This window comes from Pongo abelii, chromosome 22 (genome assembly GCF_028885655.2).
Source record: "Pongo abelii isolate AG06213 chromosome 22, NHGRI_mPonAbe1-v2.0_pri, whole genome shotgun sequence".
NCBI classification, from domain to species: Eukaryota; Metazoa; Chordata; class Mammalia; order Primates; family Hominidae; genus Pongo; species Pongo abelii.
The window spans coordinates 43,875,961-43,903,946 of NC_072007.2; the positions used below are offsets into that span (position 1 = coordinate 43,875,961).

The 27,986-nt window shown below is 38.1% G+C and overlaps 2 protein-coding genes across 6 annotated transcripts in view; one reads left to right on the forward strand and one right to left on the reverse strand.

Moving 5' to 3' along the window:
* SON (SON DNA and RNA binding protein) overlaps positions 1-16,097 on the forward strand; it is a 33,916-nt gene extending 17,819 nt beyond the window's left edge. The window contains exons 7-12 of one of the 3 annotated variants that reach the window (XM_054542777.2): positions 6,415-6,525; positions 7,602-7,718; positions 11,918-12,065; positions 14,204-14,275; positions 14,386-14,501; positions 14,979-16,097. In XM_054542777.2, coding sequence (XP_054398752.2) covers positions 6,415-6,525; positions 7,602-7,718; positions 11,918-12,065; positions 14,204-14,275; positions 14,386-14,501; positions 14,979-15,038 — 624 coding nt within the window. In that variant the 3' untranslated portion in view covers positions 15,039-16,097. Of the gene's footprint in view, positions 1-6,414; positions 6,526-7,601; positions 7,719-11,156; positions 11,237-11,917; positions 12,066-14,203; positions 14,276-14,385; positions 14,502-14,978 lie in introns of those variants that run through there. The other 2 variants (XM_054542776.2, XM_063720817.1) reach the window with 2 other exon arrangements.
* DONSON (DNA replication fork stabilization factor DONSON) lies at positions 1-27,365 on the reverse strand. Of its 3 annotated transcripts, XM_054542781.2 has the most exons (11): positions 26,988-27,365; positions 26,189-26,269; positions 24,637-24,840; positions 23,244-23,422; positions 22,001-22,179; positions 20,689-20,770; positions 20,472-20,576; positions 19,823-20,021; positions 17,923-18,135; positions 16,860-17,005; positions 1-220 (listed from the first exon to the last, which is right to left on the reverse strand). In XM_054542781.2, exons 1-10 carry the CDS (start codon positions 27,300-27,302, stop codon positions 16,868-16,870), a joined length of 1,695 nt encoding a protein of 564 aa, XP_054398756.2. In that variant the 5' UTR covers positions 27,303-27,365; the 3' UTR covers positions 1-220; positions 16,860-16,867. The 3 variants fall into 3 exon arrangements, with proteins under 3 accessions (XP_054398756.2, XP_024095237.3, XP_054398757.2); XM_024239469.3 differs by lacking the exon at positions 1-220 and having other exon boundaries at positions 16,167-17,005; positions 26,988-27,364; XM_054542782.2 differs by lacking the exons at positions 1-220; positions 26,189-26,269 and having other exon boundaries at positions 16,167-17,005; positions 26,988-27,364.
* Between the last annotated feature and the right edge of the window lie 621 nt (positions 27,366-27,986).

Here is a 27,986-nt window from a genome sequence, read left to right on the forward strand (position 1 = left end):
AAATACTATAGATTAGTTGTCATCACCTCTTGCCCTTGGTTTCCAAAGCCCAGACTTTTGCCAAGGACTGGACTAGGTATCTGATGCCCATCTGGACATTTTTCTTGCAGTTCTTGGATATGTAGATCAGAGACACCTGTACTCTTCACTGTAGGTTCTCTTCCTTGGCTTGGCCATATCATCATCTTCCAGTAAACACCTCCAATTCTACAAATAAATCCTGTTTATAAAATCAGAAAGTGAACAGAACCCAAATCAGAAACTTTTTGATAGCAGTACTTTTTTCCCCAAGCTATTCACAGGTGACATTTTCACTTTTTTGTTTGTTTGACCTGCAGCATTTTGAGAGAACAAGTTCTATACAATGAAGCTGGACATGATAACTAGCCAGTGCAACTTACAGTTACTGGTGATAATCTGTATTCCCATGGGATTCAACAAGTGAAGCAAGTTATGCCATCACCAGTTAAGAGGGAGATAGTTGGTTTGGATAATATTTTAGTGAGACCATTTGAGTTGTTAATCCCCCAGTTAGGCTACCTGCATATCTTGAGAGAAAGGTTAACTGACACGTGCAGCTGACTTAATCTTGTAGTAGCTGAATAGAAACCATGGTAAGAGGGTTGAACAGACTTACTTAGAAATCCTAATATGTATGCTTTTAGTAATTTCCTGCAGATTAAGCATTTAAAAAAGAGTTGGAAAAAAAATAGGGAGAGAGTCTATATGACAAATATTTTCCAATGAAGTGAAGACTTAACAAATATTGCAGAATTCCAAGGGATCTTCCTGAGAAGATAAGTGAGCATAACTCTTTTGAATTTCTTCAGTTCAATCATGGGGAAAGTGCTTAGTAACTTCTGATGCTTACACTTTTTTGAGAGAGAGAGAGAGAGTGTGTGTGTGTGTGTATGTATGTATTTATTTGAAATTTAGTCCTCAGCCATTTTCAATCTTAACACTGAGTGTGGTGCCTTAACCTTGTTTGTCATCAAAAGTTGTCAGATTTTAATTAAAGGTTGAGGAGAATTATTCTTAAATCTGGTGGGAAAAGTTGATAGAGAAAGGTACTCAAATAATGGTGACATTATTATTTTTTGTTAAAAAAATTTTTCTTACCAAAGAAGAATCCTAGAAGGTAAAATTATTTTACAATTCTTTTCAAAGGGCTAAATGAATAAAGCAGATGATGTCTCTTGTGGGACGATATATGTAACTATTAATATAAAACCTCTTTAAGCTGCTTAGAAGATTAGACTCAAAAGAACATACAGATTAATTCTAAAGAAGAGAATCCCAAAATACTAGGGCAAAGAGGCAGGATTGCCTTTTGCTTTCATATCTGCACTTCACCTAGCAATAATGTTAAAATGTTTAGAGGAAATAGTCACAATTTAAAATGTTTAGTTCCAGTTATTTAGTGACCATCTAAATATACTATATTGTATATATAGAAGGTAAAAGTAATGAATTTATTATTTATACAATTAGTGTTATATATACCAGTGTTGTGAAATACTTTTGGTAACACTTTATGGGAGCATTAACCCTTTTGATTCCTTGTTCTTGAAATAAAGGCTTCTAGAGTAAAAGGAGATAGTTCTTTTAAATGGTCAACCTTTAAACTGAATAGTAATTTTTATCTACGCCTTTTTCATTTTAATAAATATAAATGGAGTTTGTGGTTCTTTGTTGTTGAGCATAAAACATTTAGGCAAAGATCACAGATTTTATCTCCATAAGAGGGCTGAATTAGCTTTGCTGTAATCCCTAATCCCACCAATTGTCTTGCATATGAATGCTCTTTGACATGAGTATGAATGGATAGACATTGTGGATGAAGCAGCATAAATTCATTTCTTATGGAAAAACAACTCATCAGACTGTGTGCGGTACTGCCATAGCATCGTCTTCATACTCAGAAACCAGCCAGCATCATCCTCAGTAAGGAGTAACTACAGAACTTTTGACTGTATTTGTGTGAATTTGATTTATAAACAATGAAATAAAAAAATATTGGAAGACTAATATTTTAAAAATAGTCCTCAGGGGCATGAATTCTTGGTAATAAAGTTAGCAGAGGTTTATTGAGTAGAAGATTAGGATGTAATCTTTGACATAAGTGGAGTAATAACTACTCAACTATTAGTGTGGAGTTTTCATGGATTTAGTATCAATCAAATGTTTTAGGGGTCCAGAGGTAGTATTGTTAAGGTCTAGTGAATGCTTAGATGTTAAGATCATCTTTATCTTAAGCAGTTTGCTGGTTTGTATTTATCAAATCATATTTCCACATACCAATGGAATTACAATTTTTTTAAATGTATAAGCTCTAAATGTATAGGAAAACTTGGAGTAAAATGAAAATTTTAATTGGAAGTCAAACACATAGGTCCCGGCACTGCTAGAATGTGTAATATACAGCCTTGTTATTAATTCTTTTCTTCCTAGATTCTCTTATGTGGTTAACGCTGAATTTCTCTGAACCATTTAGTAGGTTATCTATTTGTTTTCCCGTTGTACTTCATTTAGTCTATTATACACTAGAGAATTTTGTATGATACAATAAAAAGATTCGTAATTCACTTTTTAAAGCCAACCAAACACATAACTGGGACATTCTGTGGCTTTTATTTTTGCAGTTGTCATTTTGCTCTTGTATGCATTAACCTCTTTATATTTTAATATTTGCTAAATATTCTAAAATCATGTTTTATATACAGGCCAGATGCTTTTACTTTAGGTCTATTTTCTTATAATTAAAGTTTTCCTTTTATGCCTGCTTTTGAGAGATCTGTTATTACCAATAATAGAAAATAATTTTCTGGTTATAGGTATTTTCCTTATCTGACTCACCCCATCCTAACAATTATCTTTAGCTCTTTTATATCCTTTCACTGATGTTCTAAGAAGTCTCTTAAAATACTTGTTCTTTTTATGTCAACAGTTGTGTTAACAAAAGGAGTAAATGGATTTAGAAGAATTTCCTAAATGAGAAATAAAAATGTAAAAGGCCCACTTACATGTATAATATAGGTAATGAAATGCATGTTATATGGTGCCAGTTGCATTATGGTAATTTCATTATGCCTCAGACACCTTTGTAGGTTTTATAAGAAGTAGTTGTCTGCTTTGTTGCTGAGGGAGAGAGAGTGAAGAATTTGGGCAGTTTTTATTAACCTGAGATTTGTAATTCAGGACACTTTTTATGTAAATTTCACCTTTTACAGCAAAGGTGAAAAGTCAGTAAACATTTCCCCCATTATCATACCTAGAATATTACTACAGAATTATTTTTATACATTAGGTAACATGCTAGTCTATAGTGTATTGGTAGAAACTAAGGCTTGTTGGTGACAACTTGGTAATAGTATTCTACAGATTAAAGATTCTCTTTTTCCCAGTTTTTGGAAGGGCCTTTTACCATCATTTTGGTGCCTTTCTTATATTTCCAGTTTCTGAATATTAAAGGATAGTTAAGATTCTAAAGCTCTATTGTCCAATACAGCAGTTACCAGCCACTGAAAAATCATGTTTTTAATCACACTAGTTATATTTCAAGTGCTCAGTAGTGATCACTGTAAGACGTTGTACTGGGCAATGCTGCTCTCTAAAGGGTAGCTGTGGTATTATGAGTGTTTCAATACTGATAAGTAACATCGGGTTTGACCCTTAAACATTGCTGCTTTGGGGATTGTATTGGCTTTTTATGCCTCATTGTATAACTTGAGTTACCTTGAAAGGCTGGAAACAGGCTTTTTGATGTAAACTTTTGAGGATCTTTATGAGGTTAAGATAATCTTGATTCATTCTACTTTGAGTATATGTTTTCGCATTTAAAAATAAAAATATGGCCAGGCACAGTGGCTCACGCCTGTAATCCCAGAAATTTGGGAGGCCAAGGCGGGCGGATCACCTGAGGTCAGGAGTTCAAGACCAGCCTGACCAACATGGAGAAACCGCGTCTCCTAAAAATACAAAATTAGCCGGGGGTGGTGGCGCATGCCTGTAATCCCAGCTACTCAGGAGGCTGAGGCAGGAGAATCACTTGAACCCAGGAGGTGAGAGGTTGCAGTGAGCCAAGATTGTGCCATTGCACTCCAGCCTAGGCAACAAGGGCGAAACTCCATCTCAAAAAAAAAAAAAAAAAAAATGAGACTAATAGTCAAATTACTATTTGGTAATACATTTTTGACATGAACTTGCAGCTCCCTTGGTAAGTCTGTTGAAGAATAAATGAAGTTTTACTACCTCAGGAAAAACATAGTTGTAATTTTATTTAAATATCAAGGTTGCTATAATAAAATTCCTTTCAGAATCATGAATTTAATATGAAACACTAAGATTTGAAGAGTTTCATTCTGGGGATAAATGGTGAGGCATTTAGGTTAAATGTTTAATAAAGGCTAAGAGAGAAAAACATTCACAGGTGTAATAGTTTGCTTTCCACTTGGAAAGAATTAGTTTTATTCTAGAAGTTATATTTTAGAGCCATCTGAATAGATTAGTGGCTAATTTATGGTTGGAAATTAGGGATCAGGAGTTGGGATAGTGGGTAGACACATTTTCCCCAGTATCCTCAGATTTTAGCCTTGTTAGAGTAAAAGCCTATTATTTATGCCTAAGCACCCTAACACTTAGATTTATAGAGACTGCTAGGAAAAGCAAAGTAAGTGTGAGAAGGTTAATGAGACAGTACTTGTCGCATCTCATGTGCCTTCAAAAATTACCTTGATAATCCTACCTGACAAAACATCTTAAGGTAGGCCTAGGGGGACATGAATTTTCACCTGAAATATCTGCATTCTCATTTAAAGTCCCAGGAATCAAACAGACTTAAGTGAAAGATGAACATACTAAGTTTCTTAGTGTTTGTCTCACTTTGCTTAGATTAATATTTCTAATAGGTCTTAGAAATGTTCTAATTTGTGTGATGATTTACTTAAGTCAGCTTAGCGAAATTACAGTCGAGAGATTGAATTTGGAAGATGCATTCTGCAGTTGTTTATTAGACTGTTTATAGATCTCTAGAAAGATTTATATATTAACATAAACAGTCTTAATTACAGAAAGAATTGTTTAGTTTTGTTTTCATTTTAAGAAGGCATTATATCAGAATCCATACTTTCTTAAAGAAAAACCTTGAGTTAGCTAAAGGAATATTAGTTTATTAGCAAGGTAACTAAGAATTATGGAGTATTGGGGTTCTGAAGGTAAGATTGATTTGTGAATCCTTATGCATGTGTTATAATTATTCTCATAGTCATACAGCCTTCTCTACTAGACAGGTCTTATTCTTAAGAGAAGTCTTTTATACATGATACATAGTCTTAATTACAGCTAGCCTCTACTTGTAAAAAAGAAAATCCTTAGCTGTTAGCTATTTATTGACTTCCCCGTATTTGTTATGTTCATGCAGTGTCTACTTATTCTTTGTATATGAAAACAGCAAAATCTTCTATGTCAGATAAGCATTTTACAAAAATGAATTTTCTTGTTTGAGATGACTAGGAAATAATAATAATGTTAAAAGAAGGACAAAAACCAAGAACTGAGTTGATTAAAATCAACTCGAGCTTTTAATTTTAGAACAAAAAAAATACCAAATACTTATCTTGATGTATTTTTCATTCTGTGGTTAAACCTTCCACAAATCTGACAAATAAGAATTGGCTCCAAAGAAAGTTTCTTCCACTTGCCATAAGGTTTTAAAAGGTAGAATATGAGCTTTGAAAAGAAGCACTTAAAAGTGTTTCAGTTGATGTTATGGACTTCCACAGAAATATTATAAATAGTATAATATTATACTTAATATAAGTAATAAGTGTGTATAAACTGAAAATATGGTTCGTTTATTTATATCCTGAATATATTGTTTAAAGAAATTGGGTTCTTAAGACCAAAGTGTCCACAACTGGAAGATGTTAAAGATACGCTGATGAGTAAAGGAGTGATCATAGTGGTTTCCTGCTTGCTTATTCAATAATTTTGCTTACTGCTCTTGAAGGTTAGGCTAATGAGTAAAATGAAAACTGCTAAGGAATGTAATAACCTTTACCACAGTTCAAAAAATTTGCAGTTTACTATAAATGGCTTTCAATCATGAAGGGTAGTGAGTTTTAAGTTCTTAGTGGAACTTTCTATGATTATAGTTTGATATACATATAATAGAAAATTGACTAAGTCAGATTTGGGGTTCAGTTCTGCGACCTGTGTGATACTTTGTAATTCATCTTAATCCTCTTCTGTTTCCCAAGATTACTTTCTCTTTTTGAGTCTTCTCCCTATTTTCCAAGATTATTAGTATATAAGACTATTATTTTATTTTTGACATGTAGCAACTAAAGATATGAGTACTTTTCAGAATTTAGGGGACTATGGTAATTTGAGATAATTATCTGTTTTCTTTCTTAGCCTGTGGACATCTCTACAGCAATGAGTGAACGGGCACTTGCTCAGAAAAGACTCAGTGAGAATGCATTTGACCTTGAAGCCATGAGCATGTTAAATAGAGCTCAGGAAAGGGTATGTAGCAGTTTAAAAAAAAAAAAAAAAATTATTATTTACCGTCAAGCCAACTCACACCAGTGTACCAGTTTTAATGTCTAAATAAGAATTTCGCTAACTAGATGGTTGAGTTGTGAACATCCTTTACCTTATTTTCAATGTCTTATTTTAAATGAAAATGATTTGAGGCCTGATCATTTATTCAATAAATGTTTATTGTTTACTATGTGGCAGGAACTGTTTCTTGAGAGAACAAAATAGAAAACTAAGTGCCTACAACCCTATGAAATGTGTAGGTATTAATGGTTGCCATATTTCAGCTGAGAAAATTGAAGTAAAGAGTGGTTAAGGCCAGGCGTTGTGGCTGACGCCTGTAATCCTAGCACTTTGGGAGGCCGAGGTGGGGGCAAGGAGTCAGGAGTTCGAGACCAGCCTGGCCAAGGTGGTGAAACCCCATCTCTACTAAAAATACAAAAATTAGCCGGGTTTGGTGTTGCATGCCTGTAATCCCAGCTACTCAGGAGGCTGAGGCAGGAGAATTGCTTGAACCCGGGAGGCAGAGGTTGCAGTGAGCCAAGATCGTGCCACTGTACTCCAGCCTGGGCAACAAGAGAGAAACTCCATCTCAAAAAAAAAAGTTGTTTATGTATTCAAGTGGACAGTTTCCTATATTTAAACTCTTTAAACCTGTGTCATGAATTTAGTCTGTATAAATGTCTCGAAGTAATTAAGAATCCAGGCTGTCATGACATGTATTACAATACATTTGTATGAGATAGGAAGGGAGGTTGGGGACCCATTGTCATGAGCTCTTTTTTGCATTTTTAGTGTATCTGTGTGATAGTTTGAAGAATATTAACAGCTGTATTTTTTAGTAGCCGTGCTTTTAGATACATTTCAAAATCTTATTAATGGGATTCATTAAATGTTGTCAAACTGCTTCTTTAGAAAGTTTAGGCAAACATTTAATGTTAAATATGTTTTAAAAGTTAAATATTTAAGTCTGCTTTTCAGCCATTTTTAGTGAATTATTACCAGTGATGTTTTAATCAGGTAATTTTATTTAGTTAACTGAGACTACTTCTTTTCTTCAGATTGATGCCTGGGCTCAGCTGAACTCTATTCCTGGCCAGTTCACAGGAAGTACAGGAGTACAGGTTTTGACACAAGAACAGTTGGCCAATACTGGTGCCCAAGCCTGGATTAAAAAGGTACACAGTATATGCACATATGAAAGTGTCGAACAAAAAGTTTAAATTTTTTGGAAACTGTTTATTAAAACTGCATGAAAAGACCAGTGACTCTAACCAAAGTTCCAAGTAAATTTGCTATGTGTATATGCTCCAGGGTGGACACTGAAGACGACTGGATTCATGAGAAAATGGCAAATGTATAAATGTGGCTCAAGAGCCACTAATTTATAAGGTCATTTTAAAAATTGTTACTGCTGCTTTTGAAGGGGTGATTTAACTGTATTTTGAACGCTAACAGCGTATCAGGTGCTGTTCAGAATATTCCACAGTTCCTGCTGGACTACTAACCTAATCATTTCAAAGCAGTGGTTCTCAAATTTTTCTTCATCATGGGATACTTTATTACAGGTTTATTTTTGGTGGATCACTGCCCCCAAGAGCCCTCTACCACCTTAATTTTCCATTCCTCTATTCCTTTGCCCTCGCACCCCACCCGCTTCATTAGTGCCTGTGCCTTCTTGTAAGATCTCTTGGCCCCCGTTCCTCACTCCTCTTGTGACCTGTAGCCCCAGGACCTTTTGGTTGTCAGCTGCTGGTTACAGCAAGTGGTTGGGAGGCCCTAGTATTAGCTCTGCATGTGGTGATCTTGCCATGGGACTGGAAGGCTGAGGGAGGATGGTTGGAGTGGGGTGGGCTGTGGTGAAGGGGATGGGATGGAGATTAATCTGTGGACCACCATTTAGGCCCTAGTGGCCTCTGGTGATCCACAGGCTCAATTTGAGAACCACTAATTTCATGACAAAACAGATTGTAAGACCTAAAATCAAGGGAGAGGATGGACGTCTCGTGCTACGAAGATGTAGGTGCATCTGGTTTCAGATTCTGCAGTGAGACCTGTGAACTCCACCTACGGCTGCCTCATCATTGGGGGAGTCTTAGGTGGCTAAGAAGGGCATTCTGAAGAAATGCGTTCTGGTGAAGGGACAAAGCTTGGTTGGATGGGTGATGGGAAATTTGTTACAGGAGTACTGGCAGCATAGCAGTGCTGAAACTGGGAGGCCGCGTGGTCTAATGGATTGGGAAGGTTTCTTTATCCTGTTGTACTCCTGACTCCTTGTGTAATCGTGGGCAAGTAACTTTTTGGAATTTCAAAGTCTCCGAGGTGGCTAGTGGTAATGTGATGGTTACCTATAGAGAGTTGCTGTGAGTGCCAGTGAATGAGCTGAATTTCTGAAAAATGAGACACTGGTTGCTTTGGGTATTTTAATCTTGTAACATTTATTTCAATTTTGATAGCTTTATCTTTGTTGATCTTACTAACAAATTAATATGAAACATCATGTATACTCATTATGCCTGCCTTTTTTTGGGAAGTAGTTGCACTGATGTGTATAGTGAATACACAGTTAGATTCATTAAGAAATTACAATTTCTGCATTTTGCTGAGGGTTGGTGTTAGAATAGAGGGTGAAAATGTATATAGCAAAATATTTTAAAGATTGGATTAATCTTGGACTTCTATATTGTAGTTACTATGAAAGTGATTTATATAATATTTGAAAAAATGTTTCATCTTTGAAAGAACTATAAATGTACATCTATTTCTTTAGTTTTAATTCTTTAATACTATTTAGTCTTGAAGCTAAGTACTCAGCCAATATTTCAGGAAGTTAGAAATAAAGCTTATGGGTGTTAAAATAGGCACATAATACACAGTCATGTACACTGCTAGGTAGAAACTTCTGAATGTGCTTCCATTACAAAATTTTGGTCTTTATCTAATGATGTACTGATCCATAATGTTTGTATACTTCTAAATATGTTAATAACTTAAATAACTTTTAAAAAGTGAATCTTTTACTGACTCAATTGGTTTTCCCCTAAAATAATTTCTTCTGGTATTTGCAGTCTTGTAGGCAGTTAACAGACTTTAAGTAAATAACTTTAAAATGTTTAGTAGCACCTTTAAAAAAGGGTTCGACTTTATATTTTATGTAAGATATACTTTGGGAAGCAAATTATTTTGATAAATTATGAGATAAAGACATGTTCAGACCAAATTTTAAATTATAGGTAAAAGCAGCACTTAAAGGAAAAGATTCATTACTATAGAATTACTGAAGAATATTTGATGCTAGTATCAACTAAAAAAGAAACTTTTTAAAATTAAAAATGGGCCACAACATGTAAAAGTCATTAGGCAGCTGAAAATTTAGGATGTATCATCCCTGTTAAATATCACAAATACTGTCTACTCATTAAATGTTTTGTTGTGTTTAGAAAACCTGTCAAATGATCATTTTGGCTCTTCTTTAGTATAGTCCAGCATCCGCCTTACGTGTTAAAAAACACATGGAATACCAACATCCTCTGTGTTCTTTTTAGTTTGTTGCAGTATATTTTTAGATTAAAAAAAAGCAAAGTTTTATCAGTATTCTCATTAATCAGTAAAACATTAAAGTAGTTGGTTTAAAAGAACTTTTATTTCTGGAATGGAATGATTTGGATGTGACCTGATAAATACAGTTTATTATTGTGGTCTCATTAAATTAATCAGCTTTTTCACACTGGGGTAAAGAAACAGATGATGATACTAGGGAATGGAAACAAAATTGGAAACTGGGTTATCTGGGGATTTATATTGTACTCTGCACAGTTGCCCTTTTTTTTAGGAGTGTTCCCTGGAAAAGAGGGACGGATGAACCTGGAAGTAAGTAAAAGACATTCTAGGTGTGTAGCATCAAGGCAGTTAATATCCAAGCATCAGCTTTCTCTTTATACATCTACACTGCATGGCCTGCACCAAATAAGGAACTGAACCAGGGGTATGTTTTTACCTCCACAGCTGCCTCCTTCCATCAGAGCACCTTGATGAACTTAATGTCTAGTCACACGTCATTGGCATGTTTTCTCCCCAGCATTTAATTATAAAGCTGGGAAACAAAAGATGATACAGTTTTACTACTGCATACAAACTTTTTTTTTTACATTCAGTATTAACTTATCAATATAGGAGATGTGAATACATACTATTTCCTGAGCTACCAAAGTTTTTTTACTCTCTCTGTTGATAAGTTAATGACTTGCTATATGTACATTTATATATATATATTTGGTAAGAGAACATAAAAACCTAAAATTTAGTAACGAGGGGAAAATAAAGCATGATTTGGAGATATGTTTGAAATTTTTAAAAAATGACCATAAAGATCAACAGTACAACTTAATATTGTTTGTTATATGTACATGGATGCCCTTTAATAAGAGGCATTGAATATTTCTTAACCTGTAAAAATAACTGTTGACCATGCTAATGTATATACTTGTGCATTTTAGGACATTAAGTGGTTTGCTGCTTTGATGGAAATTATGGTTCAGTGGGTTGGATACAAGAGAGATGATTGTTCACAGAATAACCTGTGAACTTTCACCCCTCTGTATGGAAACTTGTTTCAGGGCCAAATCCTTGTAGCTGTCTTCTTGCCCCGGTCAGTGCCAGCCGTACTATTCACAACACTGCTGCTACCGAGGCCTAGGTATGTAAACATTTAAGGAGTTTTTTAAAAAGTCTTTTAACATCAAGCTAGGCTTTAAAAGAATTCAAATTCATTTTGGCATACTTATAGGATATTTTATGTGATTGTTTTCTATTTGTTACTGTGTAAATTTCAAGAGTTTTTTTTTTTTTTTTTGCTGCTTTAGGGATTTTCTAAGTAAAATATTTATACTTGCTTTATAGTAAAATGGGGAAGAAAACTTTGGATGACAACAGTATGCTTCTTCAGTGTCTAAACTATTTCTAAGTGATTTCTGGGCTTTATTCATAAACTAGGTACACCTGGGAGAATTAATATCATTGATTGTTTTAACACTGCCTTCTTTTTATTTTGCAAGCTAAGAAGAGATACCAGTGAACCTAAATAGTGGACGAAAACAGGAGTGTTCTAATTTTTTTTTTTTTTTTTGAGGGGGGCACGAGGGCTACTGTTTCAAAACTGCCATTTACTTGTCTTATTTGACTTCCAAAATACTATTACGTTAATGTGCAAATAATCAGAACATACACACTACAGTATGTATAAAGTATAGAGGAATTTACATTTAATTGCTATAACAGATCTAGAAGTAAGATTCCTCTCTTTAGAAAGTAAACAATGAATCTGTCACCAAGTTCTAACTTTAAAATGGGGACATTTTACCTTTCTTTCTTTGGATAGGATCAGTTCTTAAGAGCAGCCCCGGTAACTGGAGGAATGGGAGCCGTTTTGATGAGAAAAATGGGCTGGAGAGAAGGAGAAGGATTAGGAAAAAACAAAGAAGGCAATAAGGAACCCATCCTAGTTGATTTTAAGACAGACCGAAAAGGTAACAAGTTCTTTTTTGGAATGTTTATTAACACCTCCTTTAACATTACCTTTAATATATCCTTTTGAACCCAGTGATCCTGAACTGAAGGCACTTCTTGTATATATACGGGTATTTGTCAGAAAAAACATTAACCCCTTTTGGGGTTCACAGAGCAGCTTATTTTTATATAACTATGGATAGAGACACCAGTTTGAACTTTTAAAAGGCACCTTTTGTTATGCTAGTTGCTAAATATGGAAATGTGTATATATCTAATTGTATTATTACACCTCCAAATTCAACTGGATTTCATGTTTAGAAAACAGGATTTCCATTTTCTCTTGACAAGGAACCATCCTTTTTTCTAGAGTTTAGTTTATTTTTTGTCAGATATTTTAGCACATCTTCATTATTTCCTATTACAATGCTGTTTAGTCTAGATTTCATAAATCCTGTTTGCTTTTTTTCCCCAAGCTTAGTAGTTGAGTTGGGTTAGAGTATAGTAGACCAGCTGCTGACAATAATGTTACCTTCCTGTTGCCTTGTGTTAAGGCATCTTGGAACTGTTAGCATTGACTGTATTTTCCTTTTACCTTCAGATACCTGGGCAGGGCAGCACTGTGTCTTCTATGTAGCTTGTATGTAGTTGCTAAGTATTTAATCATTCCCACAGATGATAGCTAATTGGCATCTTTTAAATAACTTCTTCCCTTGGAATAATGTAAGTGGAATCATGAAAGGCTTGCCAGCTCAGTATGATTTTTGTATAGCTTGTTTAAACCTCATTTATAAAAGCTGACAAATGTAAAACTGGGATTTATTTTCATCTTTGTAATCAAACAGTAAGTTGAAGCTAACTTCAGCAGTTAAACTCTCAATGAATTTGGAAACGAACTAGCTCTGCACCAAATACTTTGGTGTTAAGTATTGTACAATTTCAGGAAGCATTCTCCTTGGAATTGTGGGACATGGCCTGACTGTAAGCTCTCAGAGAACCACAGATTTCCCAGGATAGGTTTAGAAAAGCTTATATTAGCATGGAATTATTTAGCAAAGGTTGAAAAATTTCCTGTAACATACAGGATGAGCATCCCACATCTGGAAACCTAAAATGCTCTAAAACAGAAAACTTTTTGAATACTGATATGATGCTCAAAGGGAAATGCTCATTGGTGCATTTTGGATTTCAGCCTCTTCAGATTTGGGATGCTCGACTGCTAAATACAATGCAAATATTTGAAAACCTGGAATCAACCGACACACTTCTGGTCCCAAGCATTTTGGATAAGGAATACTCAACCTGTATATGAATTGGGAAAGCAGTGTTTCGATTTAGCAATGTAGCTAATCCCCTTTGTAATAAGCCTATGGAGAGAGAGGTTATGTAGAAAGGTTATGTTCATATTTTGAGAACATCTCATCATTTGTTAGGAAGGGAGAGGAGAGTTTGCTAGGAAAAAAGGGACCTATTTTATTTGGAGACAACCGTTTTCACCTTTTTGGTGGCTTAAAATCCTAACCTTTTTTGGAAGAGTCTTAACTGAAGCTTATTTTTTTAAGAGACAGTAAATCTGCAGAAATCACTTGGCAATAAGCTATTTTTTTCCTGTTTTTGAGATGGAGTTTTGCTCGTTGCCCAGGCTGTCAGTGGCACGATCTTGACTCACTGCAACCTCCGCTTCCCAGGTTCAAGCGATTCTCCTGCCCTAGCCTCCCGAGTAGCTGGGATTACAGGCGCCCGCCACCACGCCCGGCTAATTTTTGTTTCTTTAGTAGAGGCGGGGTTTCACCATGTTGGCCAGGCTGGTCTCGAACTCTTGACCTCAGGAGATCCACCCGCCTCGGCCTCCCAAAGTGCTGGGATTAACAGGCATGAGCCACTGTGCCTGGCCATACTTAACTTTTTGTTTTCTGTTTACATTTGGTATTTATTACAATTTCTCATACCAAGATCTATGAATATTAAATATAAATTTATATGCTGAAAAACAGTAAAAGAGAATAAAGAGAAGATTGATAGAGAAATCAAGTGTACTAGGAATCTGTTGATTTTATTTGAAGGCATACATTTTGAGGTTCAGACTCCTACAGAGGGATCTTTGTTTTAAAGTGGTGCTTTGAAATTTATTTAGTGAACAATTTTTTTTTTGTTTAAGGTCTTGTTGCAGTAGGAGAAAGAGCACAAAAGAGGTCTGGGAACTTCTCTGCTGCAATGAAAGATCTGTCAGGTGAGAGCACATTTTTGAATTTCCTCTTACCCTAATCCCACCGTGAATTCATTATTTGTTGCAGAAGTTGGTGGAAATAATTTAAAACTGGGTATTTCTCCCCTCTGCAGGCAAACATCCTGTGTCTGCTTTGATGGAAATCTGTAATAAGAGAAGGTGGCAACCACCTGAATTTCTATTGGTCCATGATAGTGGCCCTGATCATCGCAAACATTTTCTCTTTAGGGTAAATATGAATTTCTGCATTAATTATATATATTTATTAATGTGATGACTTAGAGGGTGAGGGGTAAACATGATCACAGGATTAAGATTCTGTTCGTGGGTGGGGGGTTTGTATTTGTAGTTAAGTGGTGGGGTTTTTAAACACTGAAGGGTGCTTTAATATGACTTGTCAATGTCCTATTTTTTAAAAAATTGGAAAAAAGGGCAAAATATAGTATACAATTTGTTATTTTCTAGTTGAATGTGGGGAATTAATTTAATACTTTTGTCAGTCTTTTTCTCAATTTGGAGACCTGCTCTTAATTTGCAGTCGCTTTTCCCAAATGATTTGATTCTTCTGGGTTGAGATTATAATTTGACTTACATAGTATGGGTTTTATATTTTTGTAAATTATTTTTCTAGCATTTAGTGAAAAAATACAAAGCTAATAGATATTAAAGTTTGATGCTGTTCTTATTGTATGTTTTTCTTGAATAGGTATTGAGAAATGGAAGCCCTTACCAGCCCAATTGTATGTTTTTCTTGAATAGGTATTGATAAATGGAAGCGCTTACCAGCCCAGCTTTGCCAGCCCTAATAAGAAGCATGCTAAAGCCACAGCAGCTACTGTGGTTCTTCAAGCAATGGGCCTTGTACCAAAGGACCTCATGGCTAATGCCACTTGCTTCAGGAGTGCCTCACGTAGATAGATTGAGGTTTTATAATAATCATTTCAGATAATTTTACTCTGCATCACAATGTATTTCCTCTTTAATGTTGTAAATATTTGGCAATTTAAGACATTGTGTAAAAAGCAATCTGTAAAAACATCTCCAGGCTTTGATTTTTGTACCATGGAAATTGTATTTAACCATACAGGGTTTTGGTATGTTTATATTGTTTACCTTAGTGATGTATTTGTTTAAGTGGCTAACATCCAAACGACTGTTTGAAGGCATCAGAGTAATCTTCAGTGTGGAATGTTAAATAACGCTTTTATACTGTATTTTGTACTATGATGTAACTCCCCTTCCTTATGGCTAGGCTACTGTAACACTTGCCTGTAATCAGTGAAGGGCTGTGCACCTTGTACTATTTCACAATGGGTTCTGCTGGACAGATAATGGGCCAGTGTTATTGAGATGATCAAGATCTGTTCCACAGGGCTAATGCCACCATCTCCCCTCAAAATTTTGTAGAGGTTCTAGAAAGAAAGTGGTATGTTGTGTGATAATCAGCACTAAGTCCTGCATTCCTGTTAAAGCCACTTGGGTCATAAGAAGGGAGTAAAAAATGATGTCTGACTAGAATTCTATTGCAGAGGCCAAGTACATTTAGTATGGCATTGAGTTGTGATATAGTTTTACTTTGATGTGCATTTTGAATTTCAGCTACACCTAGATAGACGTAAAATGATAATTAAAATGCTGTAACCAACTTATCTAATAAAATTGGCAACTAGCCACTATTTTGTTGACTATGAGAAAGTTAAAGTTTATGTTAATTTTTAGGGTCCGATAGAATATTTCACGTGTATTACAGTGGTATTCATATGCTATGTCTCTAAACTTTATTTTCAAAAGCTTAAGGCCCAAATACAAACTTCTCTGGAATAAACGTGGTGTTTTATTTTCTGGGTTATAAAGTGAACAAATACTTAGATACTATTATTTCTTTACCCAATGCTTTTGATTTCTAAGCACTTTTATTTTAAAAATGTGAATTATACAATCTCTCCTACACATACACACACACACACCCACACACACCCCCCCCATAAGCACATTAAATACTACTTTGCCATGACAGCTCAGTGTACTTCACAATTCTTAACACTATTCTGTGTGGAATACAAAATGCCTTTTTATCTGAATTAACATACATTTAAAAAGTTTTAGTATATGTGAAAATAAAGGAATTATAAATCAGTAGGAAAGATATTAAGGTAGAAGCATCACCAATCAGCTAGCTCAGTAGATGTTGTTGTCTATATTTATTTTCTACCTTTATGAAACAAGAACCTGCTAACAGTCTTAGGTAAATGGTAAAGTAACATATTTTTGCTCTGATGCCATTAGTCACAATGCCATGGGGTAACTGCTATGTGATTTCCCATTTGCAAGGAAACATATTAATTCAGTTTCTGCTCAATATACAATTAGGTTGTAGGGATATAGATACCTCATTTGAGTTATCTGGGTTTTTCATCTTTATATCTAAAAATCTAATCTGAAAATAGTAAAACACTGATTTAAAACCTTAGATGCTACTGTAATAAAAGTTATGTTTATAAACATTTCAGTATATTCCTTCAACTTCAAGAATCTTGAATTTCCTTGCTAGAAGGCTTTTTTCCTCAAAGATTCCTTTTAGGCTTACTTTGGTGTTCAGGATCTCCAATTATAAATGTAGTCTCTCAGCACCACATTCCGTAAAGATGATTTCCCAAGTAATGGTATTTGACTAAGTTGCTCCAGAGTGTTAGGGTGCAAACCACAGTTAGTAAGCTCCTTATGAACAACCTCCTGTGGAAATGTGTGTATAAGTCAGTAAAAAGCACATTAGTCTTTAAACACAGAAGAGTTTTAAATAATTACTATGGAGACTGACAAATAAATGGCTCATTAATGTGATTCATCCTATCAACAGAAGTTGATCCTAAGAATTTTTGTAGTGACAAAATCCCAAAATATTAATGGTTATTTTTATAAGTCTAGCCAACTGAGATGCATGAGACAATTTTAAAGGTCTTAATTCTAACTCAAAATCTTAAGTATGTTCAAAATTAAAGGCAAATATGGTTAAATACCCACAGTGAATCGTTTCCTTAAACTATAAAGGAATCAGGTACTATTGAGTTTGGATCCAAGAGGAAATGAAAAAGTTGCCCCTTTTTGGAATGGGAAGTTCTTCAGTCACTGTTAAAACTATTTGGACTGTGGTCGGGTGCCGTGGCTCAAGCCTGTAATCCCAACACTTTGGGAGGCCAAGGTGGGCAGATCACCTGAAGTCAGGAGTTTAAGACCAGCCTGGCCAACATGGTGAAACCCCATCTCTAATAAAGATACAAAAAATAGCCAGATGTGGTGGCACATGCCTGTAATCTCAGCTACTTGGGAGGCTGAGGCAGGAGAATTGTTTGAACCCAGGAGGCTGAGGCTGCAGTGAGCCGAGATCGCACCGCTGCATTCCAGCCCGGGCAACAGCAAGACTCCGTCTCAAAAAAAAAAAAAAAAAAAAAAATTGTACTTGGACTGAATTCATGAACGCTACCTCACATAAACAACTTACAGACATTATTCCTTCCTCTAGTAATTCATAATTAAGTAACAGTTTAACTACTTGAAACACAATAGTGACTCAGCATAAATTACTCAATTTCCCTCTAGCTAGTCTGAGGAAACTACAACTTAAAACAGTCTGCTCATAGGTGTCTACTTACCATATCAAGTACTTTGTCCATTTGCAGGCAGATGTTAAATACAGCAGTTGGCTCGTGTGGATACAGTACTGCAGAGAAAGATCCACTCTGTGAAGATCTGAGCAGCATGGTCAGCGAATGCACAGAATGAGGCATGATAGGACCTGTAATCTCCAAACTAAATTGGTCTCTGTAACCAGAAAGAGCTTGTGTCTTCACATTTACACTTCGTGCCTTCATGAAAATGTAAAGAAAAGGAAAATTATGATCATCTCTCAACCTTTTGCCTAGCCAAAAATATGTTCAACATATTTCCATTTGGGGTTTCCTCTAACAATTAGGAACAAAACTATTTCCGAAGACATCTAAACAATGCTATGTGAGTACAAATACTTAGTAAATTTTCAGCAACCTCTCCATATTAAGAGATTTTCAGGTGAAGTATATTCCAGAGAAACCATTTTTTCATACAGTATTTTATCTGAATTAGTAATACACTGTCAATGCAGACTACCGGAAAAACAAAAATTTAAAATCCATTCAATTTTATTGCTAAGATTTAGCATGTATTTTCTATTTACATGTATAATTTATTATGATTATAATCCCAGCACTTTGGGAGGCCAAGGTGGGCAGATCACTTGAGGTCAGGAGTTCAAGACCAGCCTGGCCAACATGGTGAAACCTCGTCTCTATTAAAAATACAAAAAAATTAGCCAGGCATGGTGGTGTGAGCCTATAGTCCCAGCTACTTGGGAAGCTAAGGCAGAAGAATCGCCTGAGCCCTGGAGGCAGAGGTTGAAGAATCACTTGAGCTCGTTAGGCAGAGTTTGCAGTGAGCCAAAATTCAGCCACTGCCCTCCAGCCTGGGTGACAGAGCAAGACTCCGTCTCTAAACAGATGAATGAATGAATGAATGAATGCAGGGCGGCCAGGTGTGGTGACTCATGCCTGTAATCCCAGCACTTTAGGAGGCCAAGGAGGGCAGATCATGAGGTCAGGAGTTCGAGCCACCCTGACCAACATAGTGAAAACCCGTCTCTACAATTAAAAAAAAAAAAAAAAAAAAAAAAAATTACCCAGGTGTGGTGGCACACGCCTGGGTGAGAGTGAGATTCCATCTCAAAAAAAAAAAGCATGGCAGTCCTGTGGTCCGATACTCGAGAGGCTGAGGCAGGAATTTCACTTGAGCCCACATGGTTGAGGTTGCAGTGAGCTGTGCCACTGCACTACAGCAAGACCCTGTCTCCCCAACTAAAAAAAGAAAATACATGTTCGTATAATTTAAAAAGAGGCCAGGAGTTCAAGACCAGCCTGGTCAATATGGCGAAACTCCATCTATACTAAAAATACAAAAATTAGCTGGGCGTGGTGGTGCCCACCTGTAACCCCAGCTACTTGGGAGGCTGAGGCAGGAGAATAGCTTGAACCCGAGTTGGAGGTTGCAGTGAGCCGAGATCGCACCACTGCACTCCAGCCGGTGACAGAGTGGGACTCCCTCTTAAAACAAACAAAAACAAACATGAAAAAACAAAACAAAAAAAATAGCTAGGCTTGGTGGTGTGTGCTTGTAATCCCAGCTACTCAAGAGGCTGAGGCACGGCGCGAGAATCACTTGAACCCGGGAGGCAGGGGTTGCAGTGAGTTGAGATCACGCCACTGCACTCCATCCAGCCTGGACAGCAGCGCAAGACTCCATCTCGAAAAGAAAGTAAAAAGGATTTCATATAATTTATATATTTCCACATAATTTCTTTGATGTAACCATCTTATATAATTTTTGTTTCTTTTTTTAATGGGAGGAAAGCAAAAGGAAAATATGTACCAAGTAAAAATGCTAGGAGGTTTTTTTTTAAATCAAGAATTTATCCTATCAAAGTAGAGTACTTCTTAAAAGCTAGGTTATGCAGATTTTTATTACCTTAAGCATTTGCATTGTGGCACCTCGGAAAGCAACAGGGGACAAGAGGGTTGGAGGAAGTCCTGCCTGTGGACCTGAGGTAGCAACTAAACTCTTAGAGTTAATCAAAAAATTGAGCAATGTAAAGGTGTTGATTCCTTTTACCAACACAACAGACTCAGGTCTGTGATCCATTTGTACTTCATGTTTCTCTTTACGCCTGAAGATGACAATCAAGGAAATTGCAAAAGCAAATCTCACCTAATGTGGAAAGCAGTTATCTTGATTCTGAATCACCCAAGACTCCTTTTCTCCATAATGAAATGGAAATCCTCTTGCTACCTCTCTTTACCGAATCATAAGGCATATGTTTCAATCAAAACGTTAACAATCTGAATTTGCTACAAACTGACACCTAAACCTAATTTCTTCTTTAGTCAAAACACACCTATTCTCCCAAAATCATAATTGAACGTTTTGATTAAAAAAGGTTTAATAGTTCACCATTTACTGATACTTAGGGGCTTATTTAATATTACAATGGAGAATTAGTTTTAATATGACCTGAAGATAATTTAAGATTACAGTCATATAAAACTGCCAATGTTAAACTTCTCACTAACGTCATTCAATGAAAATTAATTGTAGTTAACAACAACTGAAAGGATACAGCTTGATAGAAAGTATGTCTGGCTTTTTAATTTTATCTTGCACACCCATCTCTTCCAGCCAGGAAAAACTTTCCTCTTCATCTTCATCACTGATGGCTTGCTCCCTAGGAAATTGCTACAGTTAGAGTCTCTATTTCACAAAGCTGTTCCTGTGCAAATCTATTTCATGAGTCCATAAGTCAGTGGATGATATAAAAAGTTATTTTAATCACATACTCCCCATATCCCAAGCTTGTTCCAGATGCTGTCTCCTTCTTATGGCCACTTTCTTTTATTAAAGGCAGAGAAAATTCAATACCTATATGAGGAAAAAAAATGTAACTGAGTTTTCATTTAAAGTATTTAACAGGCATGCTGTACTTTTAGAGTGTACAAAATTTGAAATGTTAGTTTTTACAAATGATCTATTAAGGCAGTAGAGTTTTCAAGCTTTCTTCACAAACCTACATACATGCATAAAACATATCTCCTTGAAAGAGGTTCGGGAAACAACACATACATGTAACACTCTTTCATAAATGATATTGTATTCCAGTTCACTTTTTGAAAAAGTACTGATTGGGCCCATTAAATAGATTTCATGTTCCACTAATGGGTTTACTCAGTTTGAAAATTTTGTTATTAAAGGGGTAATTGGTACTATAGAAGAATTTCTAGAAGAGTATATCCAGATAGTGACTATCTGGCCCAATATGTGTTTTATTTTAGAGATCAGAGAACACTATCTGGAAGGAACAGTTTAAATCAGGAGTCCTCAACCCCTGGACTGTGGACTGGTACTGGCCTGTGGCCTGTTAGAAACCGGGCTGCACAGCAGGAGGTGAGCGACTGGCGAGTGAACATTACTGCCTGAGCTCCATCTCCTGTCACATCAGTGGTCGCATTAGATTCTCATAGGGGCACGAATCCTACTGTGAACTGCGCATGTGAGGCATCTAGGTTGTGCCCTCCTTATAAGAATGATGATCTTGTCCGGGCACGGTGGCTCACGCCTGTAAGCCCAGCACTTTGGGAGGCCAAGGCGGGCGGATCACGAGGTCAGGAGATTGAGATCATTGTGGCTAACACGGTGAAACCCCGTCTCTACTAAAAATACAAAAAATTAGCCAGACGTGGTTGCAGGCACCTGTAGTCCCAGCTACTCGGGAGGCTGAGGCAGGAGAATGGCTTGAACCCAGGAGGCAGAGCTTGCAGTGAGCCGAGATTGCGCCACTGCACTCCAGCCTGGGTGACAGAGCGAGCCTCCATCTCAAAAAAAAAAAAAAAGAATGATCATCTGATATGTAACAGTTTCATCCCGAAACCACCCTCCCCACTGCCCATGAAACTGATCCCTAGTGCCAAAAAGTTTGGGGACTGCTGGATTAAATAATTGTGGGGGAGGGAAAAAAAACCAGAAATAAAGAAATAATATATTTCTTAATGTTGCTAATCAACTGGTAAAAGGCATTTTAAATTTAAATAGCTTTTAGGCTAAAATAGGTTTACTATATAGTATAGTATTCTCACTTTAAACCTAAACTTTTACCTTCGTTTCTCATAGCTTCTCTTAAACCTCGAGTTGTTGGAGATATGAGAGCTGTGATTAAGTCACTTCCAGCTAATCCTGCTGCTCGGAACAGGACAGTAAACTGATAGGTACAAACGTAGAAATAGGGGCAAAGTTTTGTCTTCAGCAAATTATATAGAGAAGTAAAGCTCACAGACCTATAAAGTAAAAAAATTTTCTTAAGGTGTTATTAAACATTTAATGCAATGTTTATAATTTTGTATAATTCAGTTTGATACCTGGTTTAAAACACAACACAAATATTTTAGATAATGGTTTGAATTTTTGTGGTTACGTATGACTTAGCTTTAAAGGACTGAAATTGGTTATGAGGACTCGCTGATGACTTCTCAATACTTTAATAAACAGTGTATACCACTTAAACACTTATTTTTTCTTTAAACAAAACTTAATTGAGAATTGCTTGCTGACTTTCTCTGAGCTGCTGATAAAAAAGGAAGCAGAGACTGACAAGAAGTAGCATTAAAGAATTAGGGGTGTGGGTGTGTGGGGGGGTGTGTGTGTGTGTGTGTGTATATATATTTTTTTTTTGAGACGGAGTTTCGCTGTGTGTGTGTGTGTGTGTGTGTGTGTCTGTCTGTGTATATATATATATATATATTTTTTTTTTTTCTGAGACGGAGTTTCGCTCTGTTGCCCAGGCTTTATATATATATATATTTTTTTTTTGAGACGGAGTTTCGCTCTGTCGCCCAGGCTGGAGTGCAGTGGCGCAATCTCGGCTCACTGCAAGCTCTGCCTCCCGGGTTCACGCCATTCTCCTGCCTCAGCCTCCCGAGTAGCTGTGACTATAGGCGCCCGCCACCACACCAGGCTATTTTTTTTGTATTTTTAGTAGAGACGGGGTTTCACCGTGTTAGCCAGGATGGTCTCAATCTCCTGACCTTGTGATCCGCCTGCCTCGGCCTCCCAAAGTGCTGGGATTACAGGTGTGAGCCACCGCACCCGGCCTGTCTGTCTGTATATATTTAACCAACACATATACATTCTACCACAATTAGGTAAAGAATGACTAACAGCTAAAAAAAAAAAAAAAAAAAAAGTAAACAGTTTACATGTTGGTTATTAACAGGTTCAGATAAAATTCACAAGGATCTAGATACCCTTCTGCCATTAACGTATCCAGTCACAAATATTATAGAGAATGCTGCTAAAATAAAATTCACTATTGAATTATACAAGTTTCTCTTACTAATCTTACCAGTCACTCATTAAAACATGCTGCAGGGTTGCATCACTTGACCAAGGACTTGTCTTTCCAGCCATTTTTCTATCAGCTCCAATACGAGGGAACAGTGGTAGCCAAGACAAAGCAGGGTGGAGCCAATAGATAAGGCTCTGCTGGAAGGTACAACGGAGCTCAGTGGAGAGTTTGGGATCCTAAAATCCAAAGGTGACAGTGGGCAGTTTTTGCCCATTGAGAAATAGAGAATTTTATTAAAGACAATATATACCAAACACTTAGGTCTAAGAATCTTTATTGCTTTCTATAGGAAAGCATTAATAACTGTTATAGGAACGAAAACATAGTTTATCCTTATTTGAGCCAGATGTAATGTTAAGCCGTAGTATCAGAACATTTAAACATAGATGGGAACATTTGCCTGTTTCTACCATCCTTAAGGACAATGACTACCTTTTTTATCATGAGGAATAGGGGTAGGCATGTGTGTGTAGGTAACACTACATCCAACCCTCTCTCCAAAATGCTGTTTTAAAAGTAGCCAGTAAACACTGATATGGCAAATCACAAATCATCCTAATCTATTTATTGAAAAGATGTATAATATACCAAGACCTTTTTCAGGGTAATCCTTTTTAACCTAGTTTGAGACTTTAAAAAAATTTTTTGAAGATACAGTCTCACTCTGTCACTGAGGCTAGAGTACAGTGGCACAATCAGAGCTCACTGCAGTCTTGACCTCCTGGGCTTAAACAATCCTCCCACCTGAGCCTCCCAAGTAGCTGGGACTATAGGCACCCACCACCATGCTCAGCTAATTTTTTTTTTTTTTTTTTTTGTAGAGATGGGGTCTCACTACGTTACTCAGGCTGGTCTCAAGCAATCCTCATACCTCAGCCTCCCAAAGTGCTGAGATTACAGGCATGGGCTATTATGCCCAGCCTCCCAGTTTTGAGTTGATGCTTTAAAATAATCAAAATGTATTTCTCTAAAACCATTCTAGAACTCACAAACTCCACAAAATTTATAAAATTTTTCTTATACAGGTAAGAAAATCTGTAAATCCATCAGCCCTTGCAATCCCACCCAATTGCTTTTCACTTCTTTCTTTGTATTTTCTTTCTCAAAAAGCCTTAGAGAAAAATAATTTAACAATTTTTGCCTCCAACACTGACTAATTTGCAGGACAAGTCTCTAAATGTATGAGCAGTTACTCAATCTGACTTAAAAAAAAAAAAAGGTATGAAAGCACCATAAGCACCATTTGGGAAAGACAAAACTTCCTAAGTCTTTGTATCTTTAAATTTCCAAAGAAAAACTTAATGGAAGGCAGTATTTGCTATTTTGCAAAGGAGAGCATTTCACGCTTAATTTGTTACGTTAACACATAACTATTTTATTTCAGAGTTACCTGTATACTTTTAGGCAAAGTAACTTCTGTTGCCCTACAATGCTGGACAAGACCTTGAGCTTCTTCCTGTGCTTTCAAATGATCTGCCCAGGTAAAGGGTTGAGAAGAGGTGAAAAGGAGTCGCGTTTTAATACTCCAGTCCACAGGTAACTCAGTACTTTTTGAGGATGGAATATCAGGCTCGGAGAATGATACATGTGAAGTCTTTAGAAAACAAAGAATACAAAAATTAGTCGAGTATCAAGAAAAAACCTTCAACCTAAAGATTTTATCAGCTAACATACTCATGATCACTGAAAAGTAAAAATCATATAAACTGTATAATAAATAACATGAAAAATATATTACACACTGTAAAAAAGTCTGAAAGGAGTCACACTAAACTTTTAACCATGGTTACCTATGGGAAGCGGGAATTTGTTGTTGGGGGTAGGGGTGGTGGAGGAGCAGATTTCACTTTTTAGTTTTTACATTCTTTATGGTAGTATAGATGTTTGTATTGAAGTAGAAATATTCCAAGTGTTAAAACATTTTGGATCTTTTAAGCTTCTGAAACTCTGCATCCAGGGCTAACAAAGCCCATATTTAAGAAACATTTCCTGACTTCAAATATTTCCCCTCAACCTGTCTGCTTCAGGTCAACGTTCTCCACAATACAAAAAAAAATTTTTTTTTAAACTGAGACGGAGTCTCCCTCTGTCGCCTAGGCTGAGTGAAGTGGTGTGATCTCGGCTCAGTACCAACCTCTGCCGCCTGGGATCAAGCGACCCTCGTGCCTCGGCCTCCCGAGTAGCTGGGACTACAGGCGTGCCCCACCACGCCTGGCTAATTTTTTTGTATTTTTAGTTGAGACGGGGGTTTCATCATATTGGCCAGGCTGTTCTCGAACTCCTGGCCTCAGGTGTGATCCGCCTGCCTCAGCCTCCCGAAGTGTTGGGATTACAGGCATGAGCCACTGTGCCCAGCCAAGGATTCTTTTATATCACAATAAAATATCAGAGAAGGGGGAACTATCTTGGATAGACCATAACAAGGTCACTTATTTACAAGAGAAACTGGGTCTTGGAGAACTCTTCTAGCCTGTTCCCATTAGGACAAACCGCATTTATCAAACTACACAGCACAATAGTAGTAGTTGGGGAATGGAAACGTGTGTGTGTTACGGGAGGAGAGCAACGAGGTTCAGTGCTATGCCACAACCTGTGGAGGTGGGCCAGGAGGGCTGGCTCTGAGTGATGAGCTGGAGAAGTCAACTGCCCAAAGAAGAGTGTTAAAAACTGTTAGAGAGTAAAAGAAAACCCCCACGTCTATTAGGCCTATTTTAGCGCTGGCTACCTTTACAGTCATCATTACTGTATTAAACCAACTCCTTTACCTTGGCTGATGCAGTATTTTCATCCCTGGTAGAGATGATCAAGCCTCTCTGTAAAACTACTTTCCTAGCAAAATGCTTCTGAGAAGTATAAATGTATTTTTAAAAATAGGCTCAAATCCTAGCTATGAAAAAAAGTTTATACAAATACACATTCTAATGATATTTAAAAAGTATTACCTGGGGTAATTCAGTAACAGTTGTTCTTTCAGGAAACTTCTCTTCCCATAGCAAATCATTTTCTTGATTAGAATCTAAAAACTGAGGTTAAATATATTGTCCTTTAAAATTTAAAGGATGCTGAAGTTTGCGTTAAATATGTACAGAGCCTCACCTGGCATACACGTTTCTAAATAAATGCAAGTGCATCCAAATTCAGACGCATCCCATCCAATCTATGAGTTTCAACACTTGAGTTTTGTGTCTGAACTTTAGTATCAAAATTGAGGGGAACAAGGACCGGCGTTTCAAACCGAAAGATCCAAAAGGCTTTGGGTAAGACAAATGCTAGTGAATTCTGACCCCACAAATCCTCGACATTCCCCCATCCCCAGAATAATTTGGAGTGCGTGAGAGAAGGGAGGCCCTGAATCACGCGGGAAGCAGGGCTTGTCACCTGCTCCATCGAACAGCGTCCTTGCAAGATGGGGGCTCTCAGGGTTTTTCGAGCTCTTTTCCAAGTCACCTCTAAGTCCTCTCCAAGGGGCTCCTCGCTGCTCTCTGGGGCCCCCTCACTTTCCTCGGGAACGCGTCCCGTGAGCACAGCCCGCAGCGGGGCAGCCAGGGGCGCGCTCTTCCCACAAACCCGGCCTTGCCAGAGTCGCGGCTCCCAGCGCGGGGTACCCTAAGGCCACGGGCGGCCGAAGTCTTCGCGCCCATTTCCTTGCCTCGAACGCGAGGACTTTCCGTCCCCGATTCACAGCTGGCTCAACCCACGAAAGACAAGAGCCCCTTGACGGCCAGGCTACAAGACACTCACCGGGCCCGGCGCCTCCGGCTGCTCGCGGGCCGGCCCGTCGGGGGGCTCCGCGGCGACCCGCGGTCGGTTATCCAGGCGGGCGAACGGGTTCCTCCGGGCAGTGGCCGGGCCGCCGCCGCCGCCTCTGCCCCCCGCAGCAGGGAAAGGGCGAAGGGGCAGCCCCGCCGCCAGGGCGGCTCGACGGGCCGCCGGCTCCGTCAGCTCACGGGGCGGGGAGGCGGCAGCTCCACGGCTCCGGGCCCTTTTCCGTCGGAGCCGCACTACTTCGGGCGGCTTTCGGAAGCCCGGTGAGTAGCCGGGCACCGAGAGGGCCATGACGCGCGGCGACTGAGGCTGGCCGGCCGCTCCGCAGAGACTTCCCGCGCGCGCCGGGCCCGCCCCTGACGTGGCGCCGCGCCGAGCTCCCGCCCCCGACGCGGCCCCGTCCCCGCCCCCGCCGGTTCCGAGCGGAGCATGCGCAGTGGGCAGCCCGCGAGACGCAGCCCGCGGCCGCGATCCCTGGTGGCCGTCAACGCCCACTGTCCTGGCGCTTCTGCCAGGTCCTCGGCCAGAGTCCAGTCGCCAGGTTCAGCGACGCTTCTGGAAAGCGTGCGATCCAGGGCGCTGATGTGCACTACCCTGTGGGGCACCGAAATAGCTTAACTCTATTTAAGCCCACAGCAGGGATGTGATCAGCCCGGGGTTTGGCGCCTGGATGAAAAGGAAACAAACTTGAGCTGCGGCGATGGGCTGCTGCTTCCATAAACTTAAGAGGGCAGTGGCTACTGCTCTCAAGAGGCGAGGAGAGGGGACTAGGCCACCTTCCTCAACCCTCAAACAGAGAACTCAGATAAGACGTCAGCACGCTTCCTATGCCAGCGCAGCCTACCGACAACCCTCCCTTCCCCGTTCCCAGTGCCTGGTCATCTCAGCCTTCCAGGCAGCTGCCACTTGCAAGTTAATGGGATCTTCTTTGATCCTGGGGAAAGCCGGAGTGAATGAATAGTTGAAAACACACAA

Coding starts and splice junctions, on each gene's coding strand:
- DONSON (XM_054542781.2), bottom strand. CDS start 27,302: ATGGCCCTCTCGGTGCCCGGCTACTCACCGGGCTTCCGAAAGCCGCCC. Junction 23,423..24,636: donor CTTTGCCTAAAAGTATACAG/GTAACTCTGAAA, acceptor TTTGGATTTTAG/GATCCCAAACTCTCCACTGA. Junction 20,577..20,688: donor ACAAGCTTGGGATATGGGGA/GTATGTGATTAA, acceptor GCAATTTCCTAG/GGAGCAAGCCATCAGTGATG.